The sequence below is a fragment of the Ursus americanus genome, chromosome 35 (genome assembly GCF_024610735.1).
Source record: "Ursus americanus isolate L20-20 chromosome 35, mUrsAme1.1.p, whole genome shotgun sequence".
NCBI classification, from domain to species: domain Eukaryota; kingdom Metazoa; phylum Chordata; class Mammalia; order Carnivora; family Ursidae; genus Ursus; species Ursus americanus.
Window position 1 is genome coordinate 10974795 of NC_142161.1, and position 19780 is coordinate 10994574.

General features: G+C 36.5%; 1 protein-coding gene and 1 pseudogene across 1 annotated transcript in view; both read left to right on the top strand.

Moving 5' to 3' along the window:
* Positions 1-19780, top strand: part of SCFD1 (sec1 family domain containing 1) — a 98382-nt gene that overhangs the window by 73531 nt on the left and 5071 nt on the right. The window contains exons 18-23 of the mRNA XM_045802627.2: positions 490-552; positions 6128-6203; positions 11819-11872; positions 15069-15121; positions 17174-17207; positions 18507-18572. Of these exons, the coding sequence (XP_045658583.1) occupies positions 490-552; positions 6128-6203; positions 11819-11872; positions 15069-15121; positions 17174-17207; positions 18507-18572 (346 nt within the window). The remainder of the gene's footprint in view (positions 1-489; positions 553-6127; positions 6204-11818; positions 11873-15068; positions 15122-17173; positions 17208-18506; positions 18573-19780) is intronic.
* LOC123795718 (small ribosomal subunit protein eS6 pseudogene) lies at positions 560-6120 on the top strand (annotated as a pseudogene).

The window sequence follows — 19780 nt, forward strand, 5'->3', positions numbered from 1 at the left end:
TCTGAGAAGGAAATGCACAGTATCTGTTGGAGAAGAAAGCAGTTTATCCCCCTCAAAGGAGAGCGTGAGCAAAGATGTGTCTGGGGATGAGGGAGTATGGAATGTGGGGAACAATAAAGAGACTTAATCAGTATGTGATTGTTCTTTTAAGGCAGCAAGTCTGTTTTATGTTAAGGATCAGATATAATAAAAGGAAAAAAATCTTGAACTTTGGGAAATGAATGCATTTGTGTTTTTTTAAGAATCTCAGTGTTTCAGTACTAATTATACTGTACTTGGGTATCATTTTACATGATTACAAATCATATAATCAGTATTTATATACTTGTTCCAGTGCTGATTGTACTGAAACATTGTATTGAAAACTGATTACTATTTTCAGAAAATGTCTGCATAGTAAAAGTTACAGTCTAAATAGAGTTTTTAATTCTGTGCTGCTGAATGTTAGCTATGATAATCAACTTCTAATATAACTTTCTTATTTCATAGGGCTTTTGCCAAGATGGCCTCAGCTCCTGCCAGCTATGGTAACACTACCACTAAACCAATGGGGTAAGTGTTTTTAATACTTCTGATTGAATAAGTCTGGTACTCCAGGCCATAATTTGACTCAAATGCCTTAAAAACACACTGACACTTTGTTTTTTGGGGGGCTTGGGTTTTTTGTTTTTTTTTTTGTTTTTTTTTTTTAAGGATTTATCTATTTTAGAGAGGAAGAGAGCACGAGTTGGGGGAAGGGCAGTGGGAGAGAATGTTCAAGCAGACTCCCCCGTGAACGGGGAGCCTGACTCAGGTCTTGATCTCATGAGATCATAACCTGAGCTGAAACCAAGAGTCAGATGCTTAACCGACTGAGCCACCTAGGCACCCAGAAACACACTGACACTTTGAATTCAGAATGTTTTCATTGTGCTATGAATGTCAACATGCTTTTGCCTTCCTTAAGTTTAAATTCTCATTTTAAAATGAAAGTTAATATATTTTACATGGTATGAGCTGTTGGCTTCTTCTGCTTCCTTTTTCTTAAAACATGACATTTTTCATTTTCAGAAGTTATATGAAGGTTAAAGCTATTCTTATATCAGTGTTGCTAAGTAATATAGATTTGGAGCTAGGCATTCAAGACAACTTCAAGATACACCTAGGCTTACTGTTAAATGACAAGGAGGAAGTCCCCAGAACTGGGTCTGACTTCTGATTCCAGAGACTCCTATAGTGTGTGTGATTTTCAGAGTAGCTGAACAAGGTAATTCTAACTACTCTTTTTTATACCATACTTATTTCAAATTCCTTAATTTTTAGAATTTAGGAAAAGAAACAAGTAGTGCAGGAGAAAACAGTTTTATTCTAGCCTCACCCTGAGCTGCTGGTTTTAATGAAACAATTTTCAAAAAGGAAAAACACTCAGCCTAAGGCAGGACCTTGTAAGTGCTTGACAAAATGAATCCAGCTAGCCTCACCTTCATACAGTGCTATGCAGGTTACCACTCAGAGTTGCCTGTTACCAGGGAATTGGCTCTGAACTCTTTACTTCAACAAAGATTACTTTCTCTTGTTTCTATTAAAGAAAGGATTTTCCATCTTGTCCAGCTCTTCATTTCAGAGAGAAGTAAGGACAAGATAGGGAAAAGGAAATTTATTTGGAAAATTACTCTCATGTTTTTAATAGACTTTCCAGTTTCATGTCTTAAGTACTTAACTGAATATTTAAAGCCTATTAGATTTCTTATGGATTTTGTACTTGAGAATTTTAATAAAATGTGTGATAGGAAAATTTTGATTTGAAGGGTATCCCTAGCCTTCTGATATCATAATACAGGAATACCATTCTATCCCACAAAGCATGCTTTGATCCAAAGTGAGAGACTAAGCTACAAATGTAAACCCAATGTGGCAGGTCATTTGTTAGTGTTAAAAATTCAGACAATAGGGGCGCCTGGGTGGCACAGCGGTTAAGCGTCTGCCTTCAGCTCAGGGTGTGATCCCGGCGTTCTGGGATCGAGCCCCACATCAGGCTCCTCCGCTGTGAGCCTGCTTCTTCCTCTCCCACTCCCCCTGCTTGTGTTCCCTCTCTCGCTGGCTGTCTCTATCTCTGTCAAATAAATAAATAAAATCTTTAAAAAAAAAAAAAATTCAGACAATAAACATTTCTTCAGAATTGAGGTAAAACTCACTAGGTACGTTGTGCTTCACATTTTTATATGATAGATGTATTGTGGGGAGATCGTATAAACACAGGACTGATCTAGCTGCTGTGATGTAGAGAAAATAGTAACTTTTGACCTACTCGTAATACTTACACTCACATATTTTCAGCTTGTGTGTTTTGAATTCCTAAAACAAGTAATCTTATTTACTGTCTTTAATTTTATTATTTTAGCCTTAAGGCAATCAGGAAAGCAGGGAATTCTCTTCAAATTATAATTTGCCTAAAAACTATAGGCATACCCCAGAGATACTGTGGTGAAGTTCAGTTCCAGACCACTGCAATAAAACGAGTATCGCAATAAAGCAACTCAAAATTAAGTTTTTGGTTTCTCATGCGTGTAAGTTATGTGTGCACAGTACTGTAGTCAATTAAAGGTATAATAGCATATTGTCAAAAAAATGTACATACTTTTTTTTTTTTTAAGAGTTTATTTATTTGCCAGAGAGAGACAGCCAGCGAGAGAGGGAACACAAGCAGGGGGAGTGGGAGAGGAAGAAGCAGGCTCCTAGCAGAGGAGCCTGATGTGGGGCTCGATCCCAGAACACTGGGATCATGCCCTGAGCCGAAGGCAGACGCTTAACGACTGTGCCACCCAGGCACCCCATAAATGTACATACTTAATTAAAAATAACTTATTGCTAAATAATGTTAACCATCATCTGAGGTTTCATCGAGTCATAATCTTTTTAGTGGTAGAGGGTTTTGCCTCGATGTTGATGGCTGCTGACTGATCAGGGTGGTGGTTCCTGAAGGTTGGGGTGGCTGTTGCAATTTCTTACAATGAGATTACAGTAAGATTTGTTGCATCAATGGAATTGTCCTTCACAATTTCTTTATAGCAATGCATAGGGCTTGATAACATTTTACCTGTAGTAGAACTTCTTTCAAAATTGGGGTCAGTCCTTTAAACCCTGCCACTGCTTTATCAGCAAAATTTATGGAATATTCTGAATCCTTAGTTGTCATTTCAGCAGTCTTCATAGCATCTTCATCAGGAGTAGAGTCAGTCTCAAGAAACTACTTTTTTTGCTCATCTGTAAGCAACAACTCCTTATTCATTAAAGTTGTATCATGAGATTACAGCAACTCAGTCACATCTTGAGGCTCCACTTCTAATTCTAGTTGTCTGTTTATACCACATCTGCAGTTACTTCCTTCACTGAAGTCCTGAACCCCTCTAAATCACCTTTTGTTCATGTTGATACTTTGACTTCTTCCCATGAATCACGAATATTCTTAGTGGCATCTAAAATGGTAAAACCTTGAAGGCTTTTCAATTTAGTTTGCTCAGACCCATCAGAGGAATCACTATATGTGGCAGCTATAGCCTTACGAAATAAGTTTCTTAAATAAGAAAACTTGAAAGTCAGAATTACTCCGTGATCCACGAGCTGCAGAATGGATAGTTTGTTAGCAGGCTTGAAGACAACATTAATCTCATTGTACATCTCCATCATACCTCTTGAGTGACCAGGTGTATTGTCAATGAGCAGTAATATTTGGAAAGGAATATTTTTTTCTGAGCAGTAGGTTTCAGCAGTGAGCTTAAATACTCAGTAAATCATGCAAACAAATGTGCTGTCATCCAGACTTTGTTATTCCATTTCTAGAGCACAGAGTAGATTTAGCATAATTCTTAAGGGATAAATCCTGGGGATTTCCAGAATGATAAATCAGCATTGGCTTCAATTTAAAATCATCAGCTGTAGTAGCCCTTAATAAGAGAGTCAGCCTGTCCGTGAAGTTTTGAAGCCAAGCCTTGAATTCTCCTAGCTGTGAGAGTACTGGATGGCATCTTCTACCAGTAGGAGTCCTATTTTGTATGTATTGGAAAACTGTCATTTAGTGTAACCCCCTTCATTCATTACCTTAGCTAAATCTGGATAACTTGCTACAGCTGCGACATCCACACTTGCTGTTTCACCTTGCACTTACCTTATAGAGATGACTTCCTTCCTTGAACCTTGTGAACCAACCTCTGCTAGCTTCATATTTTTCTTCTGCAGCTTCCTCATTTCTCTCAGCCTTCATAGAATTGAAGAGAGTGAGGGCCTTGCTCTGGATTAGGCTTTGGCTGAAGGGAATTTTATGGCTGGTTTGATCTTCTATTCAGACTACAGACCTTTTCCATATCATTAATAAGTCTGTTTTGCTTTCTTATTCATGTGTTCACTGGAATAGCGTTTTTAATTTCCTTCAAGAACTTTTCCTTCATGTTCACAACTTGGCTAACTGGCATAAGAGGCCTAGCTTTCCGCCTGTCTCAGCTTTCAACATGCCTTCTTCCTCAATACATTATTTCTAGCTTTTGATTCAAAGTGAGAGACATGTGCTCTTTTTCATGGGGCCCAGAGGTGGTAGGCTTCTTTAGGATGAAGCTGAACATCTCTTTCCCAGCTACTGGCTGCCAGAAACTCATTCAAGCGGACGATAAACACAAACCTCACCTCTTTTATGAGAAGCATGTGGCCACGGAAGTTGCTGCTGATGCTCTGGGTGAAGAAGGATCATGTGGTCTGAATCAGTGGGGGCAGTGACAAACAAGGCTTCTCCATAAAGCAAGGTGTCTTGACCCATGGCCATGTCTGCCTGCTGCTGAGTAAGGAGCATTCTGGGGGACCAGAGAGAGACCAAGGAAGACTGAAGAAAGAAAGCACAAATCTGCTTGAGGTTGCATTGTGGATGCCAATCTCACTGTTCTCACCTTGGTCATTGTGAAAAGGGGGGGGAAGGGATAATCCTGGACTCAGTGATACTACTGGGCATCATTGCTTGAGGCCCAAACGCGCTAGCAGAATCTGCAAACTTTTCAGTCTCTCTAAAGATGATGTCAACCAGTATGTTGTAAGAAAGCCCCTAAACAAGGAAGGTGAGAAACCAGGAACCAAAGCATCGAAGATTCAACATCTTGTTACTCCACGTGTCCTCCGACACAGATGTCAGCATGTTGCTCTGAGGAAACAGTGTATTAAGAAAAATAAGAAAGAAGCTGCAGAATATGCTAAACTTTTGGCCAGGAGAATGAGGGAAGCCAAAGAAAAACACCAAGATCCGATTGCCGAGAGACAGAGGCTGTCCTCTCTGAGAGCTTTGACCTCTGAGTCCAGTCAAAAAGGAGATTGTCTAAGAGTAACAAATAAGATCAGACATCAAAAAAATAAAGTGAGAGACATGTGACTCTTCCTTTCAGCTGAACACTTAGAGGCCATTACAGGGCTATTAATTGGTCTGATTTTAATATTGTCGTGTGTCAGGGAATAGGAAGGCCCAAGGAGAGGGAGAGAGACAAGGGAACAGGCAGTTGATAGAGCATTCAGAGCACACCCAGCATTTATCAGTTAAGTTTGCTGTCTTACATGGGGGAGGATTGTGGCATCCTGAAACAGTTACAGTAGTAACATGAAAGATCACTGATCACAGATGACCATAGCCAATACAGTAGTAATGAAAAAGTTTGAAATATTCTGAGAGTAACCAAAATGTGACACACGGACATGAAGTGAGCAAATGCTGATGGGAAAATGGTGCCAGTAGACTTCCTTAACACAAGGCTTCCATAAACCTTCAGTTTGTTTAAAAAAAAACCACTATGCAAAGTGCACTGTAGTGAAGCATGATAAAACAAGGTATGCCTATATAGCTAAGACTAAGCAATTAAAAGGTTTATTTGAAGACAGCTTTTATTTTTACATTTGATGAACAATTATTGACTAGTCAGAATTTTATCACTTTCATTGTTAGATAAAATTACGGCAGTGATATCTAGGGAAGCAAAAATTCTCAGGTCACTTCTGTTGAGTGAGAATAAAAGTGGTAGGTACAGTGAGCATCAGCAGGTCGTGTATAATCAGGCAAATATTTTATCTGTAACAAATTGGAAAGATATTTGTACTTAGTGTGATCTTCTTTTGCTCCTAGTCTCCTATCACGAGTCATGAATACAGGATCACAGTTTGTTATGGAAGGAGTGAAGAATCTTGTATTGAAACAGCAAGTGAGTATACTTATTAGAAAACATTCTGGTAACTTTTTTTTTCAGACTTTATTTATTTATTTGAGAGAAGGAGAGAGAGAGAACGAGCAGTGGGGAGGGGCAGGGGGAGAGAGAGAGAAGCAGACTCCCTGCTGAGCAGGGAGCCCAATGCAGGGCTTGATCCCAGAACCTCGGGATCACAACCTGAGCCGAAGGCAGATGTGTAACCTACTGAGCCACCCAGGTGCCCCTAGATGATACATCTTTTAACTCTACTGATTTCCACTGCTTGCGATTTATTTGTTTATTCATTTTTAAAAGCGAGATTATTTTAGCAAACAAGCCAGAGTAAAATAAGACTTATGAATTATGCAAGTTTGTGCTATATTATTCATCACATTTTGTACAGTTATCCACACACGAATTCCAAATCTGTGAACATCATTCAGGTGGTTTTATGTGATAGCCAATACTTGTGATGCATGAAACTTACCTTGCCCGATAAAGAAAGTATACGAAGCTCTTACAAGCAGACAATAAATATTGTTTTTATTTCATTTATAGTTTAAAACATTCAGATAAGAAATACAAAATGATATTTAGAGATTTTAAGAGGCATAAAGTACTCAAAACTTTACAAGTGTGAAAGTGACAGAATTCATCTCTAGCAGTCTCTTCTCTGGTCATCTCTTTCCTCTTTGTTCCCAAATTGCCCCAGACCTCCCATCATTGTACTGCTCAATATTAGAATATTAGGACACTGTAACTTTTAAAATGGATTTCTATTAGTTTAAACATTTCTAGAACAAGAGACTCTTTTTTAATTATTATACTGTCAGGGCTCCCTGTTCAGCGGGGAGTCTGCTTCTCCCTCTCCTACTGTCCCTCCCCCCTGCTCATGCTTTTTCTCTCTCAAATAAATAAATAAAATCTTTTTTTAAAAAAAGAGGTGTATCATCCAATTGTAGTGTATGGCCCTTAAGATTATGATTTGAACAAGAAAACTAGAAAATGTTTGCAACAGGGAAGTTTTAACGTTGATTAGATATTACTGTATTAAGAAATTATATTAATCTTTTTAGGTATGCTAGTAGTGTTATAGTTTTTTCTGAGTTCTTATATCTTGAAGATATGTACTGAAATACTGATGACTAAAATGATTTTATATTGAGGACTTGTTTTAAACAACCTAGGAAAGTAGGGAGTAGGTGAAATAAGGTTTGCCATGAGTTGATCATTGTTGAAGCTGAGTGATGGAGAACTTAGTTTTATTGGGTTCATGTAATCTTTCTTGATTTTATTGCCATTAATATGCTATAATTTGGGGGGAAAAAAACACTATATATTTTATCATTTCTTTATCTGTAAGATACTGATGTGAATATTGGATTCACCCATAGATCCTTTTCTGATTTATAATTTCAAAATTTTGGAAATAGATGCTCTTATTCCCCCTCCCTTTTCCTTTCTTTACTTCACTGAAAACTTTCTGTCCCTTACATCATTCCCAATGTGTTTCTGGTATCCACGCATTTCATCTTATTCTTTACTTGGCTAATAGTCTTCAAGGTAAGCATGCTCTTCAAGGAAGTCCACATACTAGTTTTCACTGTCCAGTGTGTTGATAATCAGGATAGCAGCAACTCTTGCCCCAGCCTCAATGCTGACTTCAGCATCACATTATCATCCCAAGCCCAGGGCTGCAACAGGGGAGTTAGAAATAGTCACCATAGACCAGATGGCAATATAGGGCAACAAGTGGCTAATTCTAGGAGAACTAAAGGAAAAAAAAAAACTTTTTAACTGTTTTGGGTATAAAGTTATATTAGATTGTTTTTTAATTTCTGTGCATATTTTATTTCAGTTTTGCTTTTGTTTAAACTTTTCCAGTGACTAATATCACAAAATATGATTGTGGTCGTAAAAACAGTAAGGGTTTTTAGAAATAGATTTTTTTTCCTCCAAATAAAATTGCTAGTTCATATATCTGAAATTTGAGGATTTTAGAAACAGTGATCCTTAATTTATGATATTCATGTGTGTGAGACCTTTTTGTCTCAAATCTATGTCTATAATAAGGCTTTTGACTACTAAAGATTTATTTGCTAACCTACATGATAATGTTTTACCTTTTTTTCTAAAACAGTTTCCAAAAACATTAAAAACTATGCTTGGGAATTTTTTTAAACAAATTTTTAACAAAAAAAATTTTTAAATTTAAACAAATTTTTTAAACAATCTTTATTTGATTAAATTTTATTTATACCTCTTTTATTGAGCTACAGAAATTTTTTGTTTGAACAAATTGTATGGTTTTGTTCTGATGTTTTCTCTTTGTTAGTGTTTAGCTGCCACAGTTCAGTTTTTTTTCAAAAGTTGACCAGTCTTGCATATAATTTATTAATATAAATTGATTTTGGGGGTACCTAGATGGCTCAGTCGGTTAAGTGTCCAATTGTTGATTTCAGCTAAGGTCGTGATCTCAGGGTTGTGCGAATGAGCCCTGCATCCGGCTCTGTGCTGGCCATGGAGCCTTCTTAAGATTCTCTCTCTCCCTCTTTCTCTGCCCTTCCCTGCCCCCACCCCCAACTCTCTCTCTCTCAAAAACAAACAAAAAAAAACAGTGATTTTTTAAAATGATTAACTCGGTAGCTTAGTGGGTTAAGTGTCTGACTCTTGATTTGGCTCAGGTCATGATCTCAGGGTTGTGAGGTCAAGCCCCTTATCAGGCTCAGGCTCCGTGCTGGGTGTGGAGCCTGCTTGGAATTCTCTCTCTTCTCTCTCCTCTCCATCTACCCCTCCCTCCCTACCTCCCACCTCCACACTTACTCTCAAAAAAATTAATTTAATGATGAACTCAATTCTTCATTTAGGCAAAGAACAAAAGCTAGGTAGAGCATTAGCTCGTGACAAGGATCTCAGAAGTTGTTTTCTGAAGTAATCTTTCTCATGCCTTTAACAACATTATGGAAAGGAAATTATGTATTTCCTTTATCATTCTCAACACTTGAAGTTTTCCTTAATCTCTGGTAGTATGTGAATATCCTAGGGTGCAGCAATGGTAGATGATTCTTTGGGTGTTATGTGGTTGTAAAGACCAGAGAAAAACATAAAGAATTGTCTCTGGGCTCATGAACTTTTGAATTATTCTGCTAGAAAGGAATTTTTCTTATTTAATGACCTGTTCACTAGCAGGCTTGTCTCTAGGTATTGCAGAGCTATAAAATACAAAGCAAAATTTAGTTGTACCTTTTAGAAAAATCTCCTTTTTATACTACATGAGGATTTATCATGAGCTGTTGATACAAGTATTCAAATTTCCAGTTGTTTTCACAAATATAAAAGTAGTATGACTCTTAACAGCTTTATCATTACATAACATCTTTTCTGAATTTTTCTCCGTGGCACAGATGTGGTAGTGCAATTCAGGGAGCTCAGTGGAGAGCTGTATCTAAATAGAGAAATTGGTATAAAATTAATTTTAGTAAAATCTTATAATTTTAATGTGTTCTTGCTCCGGGTGTTTTTTAAAAATCATTCCCTCCTTTTATTTTGCAAAGTACTTCATCGTTTTTTAATGTTACTTGGAAGAAATCTATAACTGCAGTTTGCTCTTTGGGATAAAGCCTTTTTATAGATGTAAATCTGCCCCCAGTCATTCTTCAGAGAAAGTCATGGTTTAGACTTATTCCTACCTGTACAAACTCAATTTTATTTGAAACAAAACTTAAAAGGTAAAATTTTGAGCTATGTTATTTTTTTTTTAATTCCAAATAATAGAATTCAGGAAATACATTCAGTTAGATCGAACCTTTGGTGCTTTTGTTTATATTAAAAGGTTTCTGGCCAACACAAATATCAGGGAGTGATGAAATAGCTTTAATTTTACTTGGCTAAGATTATCTTAAAAGGCTTTTACTTGCTAATCTCAAGGAAGAAAAAGAAAAAAGAGGGGCGCCTGGGTGGCACAGTGGTTAAGCGTCTGCCTTCGGCTCAGGGCGTGATCCCGGCGTTACGGAATTGAGCCCCACATCAGGCTCTTCCGCTATGAGCCTCCTTCTTCCTCTCCCACTCCCCCTATTGTGTTCCCTCTCTCGCTGGCTGTCTCTGTCTCTGTCGAAGAAAATAAAATCTTTAAAGAAAATAAAATCTTTAAAAAAAAAAAAAGAAAAGAAAAAAGAAATTCATATTTTCTGTCTGGGCAAAGCAGCATTTTCTGTAGTGGTAGTCCATTTTAGTAATAATAAAATGTTTTATGGGGGCGCCTGGGTAGCGCAGTCGTTAAAGCGTCTGCCTTCGGCTCAGGGCGTGATCCCGGCGTACCAGGATCGAGTCCCACATCAGGCTCCTCCGCTATGAGCCTGCTTCTTCCTCTCCCACTCCCCCTGCTTGTGTTCCCTCTCTCGCTGGCTGTCTCTCTGTCACATAAATAAATAAAATCTTTAAAAATAAAATAAAATAAAATAAAATAAAATGTTTTATGACCTAAAGAAAGCAAAACTCTTGTAAAATAGTAATGTGTTATTTACATTTATTTAATCAGATTTAATGTTGCCTTTGTTGTAGGAAGTCTCTAAGATAGAAAATATGTTTTACAGGGGCGCCTGGGTGGCACAGCGGTTAAGCGCCTGCCTTCGGCTCAGGGCGTGATCCCGGCGTTCCGGGATCGAGTCCCACATCAGGCTCCTCTGCTATGAGCCTGCTTCTTCCTCTCCCACTCCCCTGCTTGTGTTCCCTCTCTCGCTGGCTGTCTCTATCTCTGTCGAATAAATAAATAAAATCTTAAAAAAAAAAAAAAAAGAAAATATGTTTTACAGAACATCCTATACAGTTCATAAGGGAAATAGCAGCTCAAAGTAAGCAGAATACTATCCCAGTGGGGATGAAGAGTCACTTAGTAAACTGTACTTCATGTTTTATGTTCAAAATAATGATAAAAAATAGACTGAAATGTAACAATACTATTTCTTATCCCAAGGCATGTAAGCATGTCAAGAGGCAGTCTTCTGCCAACACAGGTGTTACACATTTCATGTTCAAAGTGGAATTTCTTCTGCAAGAAAACAATGCAGTATGTCATTGAAAATTTAGAATTTATCCCAGGCAAAACAAAAATGGTCAATAAAATTTGTATGTATCCATTTCCCCATTTTTCAAAGAACACAAGTATCCTTTTGGCTTAGAAGAATATACATTAGAAATGAAAGACTCCTGAGTTTCTTTAATCTCATACATTTTCAAACTTTAAGTTACTCTGTGTCTAAAGAAACTCTTACTACCTGCAGAAAGGAAATAGGGGAAATGGGATTCTTATTTGATCAAAAGTTTGCAACTGTGGTCGTATTAAAAAGCAAACATCCAACAAAGTAAAAAACCCAAACGTGTTTGTATTAAAACCTGGTTACACTTTCACAGCAAAAGGACCTTTTGATTTAGAATTACATTTTTTTCTCTGGAAACTTGAGTAGTGCCAGGGGTATTTACATCTATGACACCATTCACAGAATACTTAATTTTAGATGTGGTTCATGGAAAAGTAAGCATGCTTACCTGTGGAATGATTCAGTTGTTTTGTTAATAGAGAACAACTTTGGTTATTCTTCTAATGTTTAACAAAATATTTATCTTTTCCACAGAATCTACCTGTTACTCGTATTCTAGACAATCTCATGGAGATGAAGTCAAATCCTGTAAGTAGCATATAACATTGTACTTACAAGTCCATGAACATATCAAACTCAGTACATTCATGAAAAGCAGTACAATCTGAGTTCATTGTGGGCTTAATCACAGCAGACTACATGAGGGAAAGGAAGGAATCCGTGTTCTCAAAAAGCCTTTTTAGCCATTATCACAGATAATAAGAATTGGTTTTCTCAGCTGCTATAACTATTTCAGCCAGCTCTCATCCAAATTAAATGTAGATTATATTCTATATATAGTTAAATGTAAAATATATCCTAAGTAGCAAGTTTCTGTAAATGACAAAGAACTAGTGAGCATCAGCTGGTGTAGTATAGAGTACCAGACCAATTTAACTTTATGAAAATTAGGAGAGGAGTACACAGTGATATTTTTAAGTGCATGTGTTCAGATGTCATGAAAGTCTTGGGCTGAAAAGTAAATTGAGAGAGAAATTGTTGGATGAATAGACAAATGGGTAAATATTGTTAGCATATACTGGTTTTCCAAGCTCTCTGCTTACAATTCGAGAAAAGAATGTGAAAATCATCACAGTCCATTTCATAAAACAGCTCATCCTGTTATTGTGGCGACTAGAAAGTGGTTATCACAAGGGTCTAGAATCAAGAAAGGCAACATTAGAACCCTAGTTCGGGTTGATCTGGATCTCTATAAATTTTGGCAGCAAGGCTTAAGATCCCATGCTAAGAAAGATGGAACAGAATCTTCAGGTAAATGTGTCACTTTTTGTGTCACTTTTTGTAATTGCTAAAACATGATAATACTACTAAAGGAAATTAACAAAACATTTAAAAAGTCTGATCATATGAAAATAAAGAATATAATAAAACATCTCCAAAGGAGTCAGTTACATTTATGAAAGGCATGAGAGAATGGTCTATAATGATAAGCTAAAAAGGATTAGATTCTTTGGTCCAGCAACTGTACAGAGAAAATGGTATACAATGTAGTGTAACAGTAGACTGTTAGAACATCCTAGAATATAGGAAGAAGTAGCTCTTCTTGAAAAGGCTGAAAGCCTGAGAGAAGAATACATTCATGACTAATTATCTTAGAGAATACTACTTCATAATCTCTAAATTTGTGAGAGATATTATCCCAAACACTAATAAAGATTAAAAATATGAATAAATGCAGAATTTTAGACAGATGCCAAATACCCAAGGGGTTAAGGAAGTTTAGGATATTTTGTTACTGTCTCTAATTTTGAAGTTGAGGTAATGAATAATGACAGTAATAAAGATGATAGCTAAGTGTTATTACATACTTTTTAGGTGGAACTGTGGAACCATTCAAAACATTTTTCACATTTCATTTAGTTTTTATTAGAACCTTCTACGAAAAATACCATCTTATTATTTTCATTTTATGGATGAGGAAACTATGGCACAATAAAGTTAATTAACTTGCCCAGGGACACAAAGTAATAAATGGCAGAGCTGGGCAGGCCACATTTTTCACCACTGTGCTATATTGATGATGACGGCAAGAAACATGCTTTTCCTGGAGTCACAGTGCTTTAGAGTTTAAGGAAACATTAGAAGTAATTTGAACATTGGGAAGAAGAAACCAAGAGATGTTAAATGACTTCTCCCACGTCACACTATTTTTAGTAGCGGAATTGGAACCAAAAACCTACTATTCCTGTATTTCTGATTACTACTCATTCCAACATACACATGCCTTCCACAGTATTTGTTATAGACACATGAATGGCTAAATTACAGTTATTTTGATGTTTCTCCAGGTTATGTAAGTTTATTTATTAGTTAACTAGTGACTTTATCTGTATAACTGAAGACACGTTACTACAGACAGATATTTTTTAACTAATTAGAATTAGTAAATTTTTTCTGCTTTGAAAGCATTTTTTTTTTATCCATCTGCTAGATGAGGCAGCTACCTGCACTTTTTCTTATCCTTTTCCTGTTCCCAGATAGACAACTTGATTTGGAGGCATTAAAGAGAGATTAGCAAAATACCAAAGAGCATAGCAAAGTGGACTAAATTAGACCTGGTGGGTAATCTTGAATGCCTCTTATCTCAAAGTCTTGAAAATGCTATATCCTAATTCTAGATGCATTCTTATCACTTACTAAGTGTTCTCCTTTGCTTTTCTTGACTGGATAAATTGAAAGAAGGGAATTTAAAAGATATCAGATAGGTTTCATTTTGTAAATCTGGTTGGTAATGGTTTCCTGGAGCAAAGTGTTGAAGGATTATCATGCTACTTTTGAATGGACTGAGAGTTTTGTAATTGGTTAAGCACAGTCCACCACTGAGTATAGGACTAGGTGGTGGCAACCAGTGCGTAGTTTGTCATTAGTCAGGTTTGCAAAGGGCCATCCACACTCCAGCAAAGAACATACTCCTTTGGCTGACTGTGCTGCGGAAGGAGGGGGAGGCAGAGGTTAGGGAGTGATTACACTGCAAGCAGTAAAACAGTACTTTCCAGCTCCTTTAATATCAAGAAGCTAGTTTGCAGTTGATAGAGTCCACAACCTCTTATCCACAACTTCTGAAATCTACGAAGTTCTGAAAACTGAAGGATTTTGTATAACCCAACTCCCATAACTGGGAGTGTTATATACAGTTTATGCATGATATTACCTATCTAAAAATTTTTTTAAATTCAGAATTCCAGAATACATCTAACTCTAAATGTTTCAAGTAATAGAGATTATGAACCTATATTAGGTTATTCTGTATATTCAGTAAAATCATGGACATACAAAATTCTAAAACAAAATAAAAATAATTGGTTTATAAAATAGGTATATTTTCAAGACAGTATAGCAGTATAGTGTAGTATAGTATAGTATAGTATAGTATAGTATAGTGGTTAAGAGTTCGGGCATTGAAACTAGACTACTTGGGTTCAAATCCTGGACTTGCCATACTTACTAGTTATGTGACCTTAGGAAAGTGACAGAACTTCTCTGTACCCCAGTTTGCCCATCTGAAAAAACAGAGGTAACAGTGACTATCTCACAGATGTTATGGGGATTTAAGTGAGTAATTTCATCTAAAGTATTTAGAATAGTGTTGCTCTGTTAGTAGTAGTGGTGGTGGTGACAGATTTATTTCATCAATCCACCAGATTAATAGCTTAATTAGATAAAATACTCAAAACCAAATGGTAACTTTCTAAAGAGAATTCAAGTTCTGTTTTTTTTTTAATAGGAAACTGATGACTATAGATATTTTGATCCCAAAATGCTACGGGGCAATGACAGGTAAGCAGCTCTTGACTTGTGTAATTTGTTTGTAGGTCTTCCCACCCTGCTAAGAATGGAAATAATTTTTTGTTATAAATCAGTAATTGCTTATTAAAAATTCAAACTATGTAGAAAACTGGTAAGTATAATCTTACTACCAAGAGTTAATCAGTGCTAATTTTACTTGACATTTTGGTTCTTTTCAAGTATATACACTCACACAAAAAAAATGTTAGGTTTATTTTTTTGTTTTTATGACGAGATGGCAGTCTTACAGACTGTATGGGGGAGGGAAATTTGGATGTGTTTTTAAATGAATATTCTTATTGAACCAAAGTGAAGATGGGAACTTTATGTTGGATACCAGTTGTTTTTATTTAACTGGTCCATAAAAGCCAAGCCTCTGTAGCTTGTTGTAAATACTTCTTTATGGCAGTGAAACATTCTACAGATACTCTATTTTATAACAGACGTGGTGTGGTAAGGTGCTTGTTTGCTTCATTATCGATATCATTTTTCAAGACTTACTTCGTGGTAGTATGAAAAGTAGCCTACAAGACATAGAGAAAGAATAGGCAGAAGTAGGAGGGAAAAAAACCTTCTTAGAATGATCTTTCTCATCTAAACTTGAGGGAAGCTAGTTCCTTGCCGACATCTTACGTTTGGGATCTTTAGAACTTTGTCTCTGCTTTATCCTAAGCTTTTACATCTTTGTCAATAGAACAGATAATCTGGTCACTAGATAGTTGATTATTTGTTTTAGATTATTAGACTGTGACTTAAAAGGTTATTTTCTTAATTTACCAGAAATACTGCTAAAGTTGCAAAAGAAGCTGGTAAGGGCAGCTGCAGCTGGCAAAGGAGAATTTGACAAAGAATTAATTCTAGAAGGGAGAGAATGAATTGAATGACAACTAATGAGTATAGGGCTTCTTTTGTGGGTGGTAAAAAAGTGATCTGAAGTTAGACAGTGGTGACAGTTGTAAAACTCTGTAAATACACTAAAACCCACTGATTTGTACCCGTTAAAACGTTGGATTTATAACTCTTTTCCTGTCTTGATTGTCTCCGGCTTACATTTTATCCTTGTATTTGCATATGGCTAACAAGTAGACACATTTTGCTTCTTAGAAACTCTCCTTTGCCTTCTCCTGAGCTGTTTGATCGCAATTAATCTCGATTATTAATTACTAGTAATATTGTGCTATGTAAATTTCTCCTCCTTCTATGTGTACTCTTGAACTTAAAGTACTGTTTCTATGGAGAATTCATTCAACAGGCCATAGAAATGAGGAAAAGATGGTAAAGTTGTGGAATGGCCTTTCAGTAATTAAGGATGGTATAATAGCACTCTCCTCTTTGTTGGGATTTTGAAAAATTGCTTGTGAGGGAACCTAAGTTCTCTTTGTATTGCCTGTTTTAGCACCGAAACAAATATGTCTGACTCACAAAAGCTTTGCAAAATATCTTTATTAAAAGAGCTCTTGGACACCAAATAAGTATTTATAAAATATAAGTTTATAAATATGTGGCTAATACATGTAATAATATATAATGAATGGTATCTAGAAATACAAAGAACTAATAAGCTACAGCAAAATGCAAATTTCTCCTCCCATCCCATTTCTTCCTGTTACTTCCCATACATGTGTTTACATAGTTTTTTCACAAATGTAGATACTGACAAACTGTAAAATTATGTTGAGTAAAATTTTTTATAATTTACCACTAAAATATATATTTTAGCAACTTACCTTATAACCAGATTTTATTCCTTCTGAGAGCTGCTGCTCAGTGTTTCCCACTCCCTTTCAGTTTGCTCTTAGATTTTAAAGTTAACAGATTGCCCTACTCCCTTTTAGATACTGACACATGTACCTCATGTCCCTCTGCATCCTAATTCACTGTTTGGGTACACAAAACTAAAGGACCCAGCCTCAGAGAACGTGAAAGAGGAAGAATTGTAAATACATATCTAATTGTGTATGCACATGTGTGTTTCCCATACCTCTTTTATCCATAGTGAAAGCCATGTGTGAAATTTTCACTACCATTTTTCCTTTGTTGCAGCTCAGTTCCAAGGAACAAAAATCCATTCCAGGAGGTAAGTTCTGTATAAAAATTCTGTCTTGAAAATGGAAAGATGATGACTAAGCAGGCTTGAAGAACTGTCTTCATCTTAAAGATGGCTTTATTACAATTACTCTATGGTAATTTTGATAAAACTAATTCTGTGTAACCATATTAGTAACCATATTTTCCTCATTTATAAAACTACTTAGAATAGTTTGAACTAAAAATAACTGATACAGTTGATGGACACTTGGGCTGTTTCCATAGTTTGGCAGTGGTAGGCAATGCTGCTATAAACATTGGGATGCATGTATCCCTTTGCATTAGTATTTTTGTCTCCTTTGAGTAAATACCTCTAGTAGTACAACTGCTGGATTGTAAGGTAGTTCTTTTTACTTTTTGAGGAACCTCCATACTGTGTTCCAGAGTGGCTGCACCAGTTTGCATTCCCACCAACAGTGTAAGAGGGTTCCCCTTTCTCCACATCATCCCCAACACCTTTGTTGTTTTTAGCCATTCTGACAGGTGTGAGGTGGTATCTCATGGTGGTTTGATTTGTATATCCCTGATGATGAGTGATGTTGATTGAACATCTTTTCATGTAAGTGTCCATCGACTAATGAATGGGTACAGAAGTATATAATGGAATATTACTCAGCCATAAAAAGAACAAAATCTTGCCATTTGTAACAACGTGGATGGAGCTAGAGTATATTATGCTAAGTGAAGTAAGTCAGAGAAAGACAAATACCATGTGATTTCACTTACATGTGGAATTTAACAAACAAAACAAATAAGGAAAAATAGCAAGACAAACCAAGAAACAAACTCTTAACTACAGAGAACAAGCTGATGGTTACCAGACGGGACGTCGTGGGGGGACTGGGATTAAGAAGTGCACTTGCTGCAAAGAGCACTGGGTATTGGATGGAAATGTTGAATTACTACACTGTGTTTTCATTTGAAATAGAAGAAGCTTCGCAATAAAAATAAATATAGTAAAGAATGTTTTGGAAATTATGTTAATGCCAAGTTTTGTTTTTCCTACCTACAGTAAATACCCTCAAATTTTAAAAAGCATTTTGGAGGAAGCCCTTTAGATTTATTTGCTATTATTTAACTGAAGAATGAGGTTTATTTTCCTCTATACACGTTTTAGAAACAAATTTCTTTTAATTGAAGTAGCATTAGGTGCTTAGGATGTGACCTTTTGCTAGCTTTTATTTTTTTTATGTAAGTTGAGGAATATGCTTCAAAGTAAAAACCATGTTGCTTAAAACTTAAAATACTCTTTCAACTTACCTATTTTTTTTCTATCTACATTTTTTAGGCAATTGTTTTTGTGGTGGGAGGAGGCAACTACATTGAATACCAAAATCTTGTTGACTATATAAAGGTACATGTTGGCCTTTTTATTCTTTAACCATTTGATGTTTCTCCACTGTTCTGTGTCTTCAGCGTACTAGCCTTCTCCGGTGGCTCTTCTGATTCTTACTCCCTTTTGTAGAAGTAGTATTAAAGTCCTCATATAGGGGAGATGCCCATGTGCTCATTGTTTTCCTATTCCGGTCACATTTCTAGCCTAGAATTGTAGTTAGTCTGGAAAATAATATATCTTATTGATGTAATGTACTTGGAAGCTATCTATCTAAATTTGACTTTAAATGTTCAGAGACCATGGGGCGCCCAGGTGGCTCAGTCGGTTAAGCATCAGACTCTTGATTTCAGCTCAGGTCATGATCTCAGGGTCGTGAGATTGAGCCCTGCTTCGGGCTAAATGCTCAGCATACAGTGTGCTTGAGGTTCTCTCTCTCAATTAATTTTAAAAGCTCATAGATTTAGAGAACAGATTGGTGGTTGCCAGAGGTAGGTGGGAGAAATGGGTGAGAGGGGTCAAAGGTAAAAAAATAAATAAGAATCAAATGTACTCAGGCTAAGACTCAACTTTCAAAAATATAAGAAAATTGTTTGTGATTGATAGAACATACTGGCTCTGCCACAACAGTGGTTTATCTAGTAGTCTCCCCAAAGTGAATGTGCTTCACAAAGGCTTTCACGTCTCTGAAGAGAAGATGTACCTGCCTTACACATGAGATATACTGGAAAAACCTGCATGGACACTGACCTTTTGAACATACTAGTAGAACCAGCTGTGAAAACCAGTAGTCAGTCCTTCATCATATAAATAACCATCTTTTTTAAAGATCTTATTTATTGAGTGAGAGAGAACATGCACAAGCAGGGACAAGGGGCAGAGGGAGAAGCAGGCTCCCCGCTGAGCAGGGAGCCCGATGCAGGACTTGATCTCAGGACTCCAGGATCATGACCTGAGCTGAAGGCAGATGCTTAACCAATTGAGCCACCCAGGCGCCCCTAAATAACCATCTTCTTAATTTGTCTAATTTTGAGAGCATCTACATGTGGAGGTATATTTACTAAAGCAAAAGTATAATTTAGAAATTTCTAATTATCTGATTCTCCAATAACATTATCAGACATTTTGAAGTTATAATGTACATTTCCAAAAGAAATCACAATTCAGATTCTTCAGGGTATTTGGGAATTCAGTCATTTGTATAGGTGCTCTGAACAAATATATAAAGC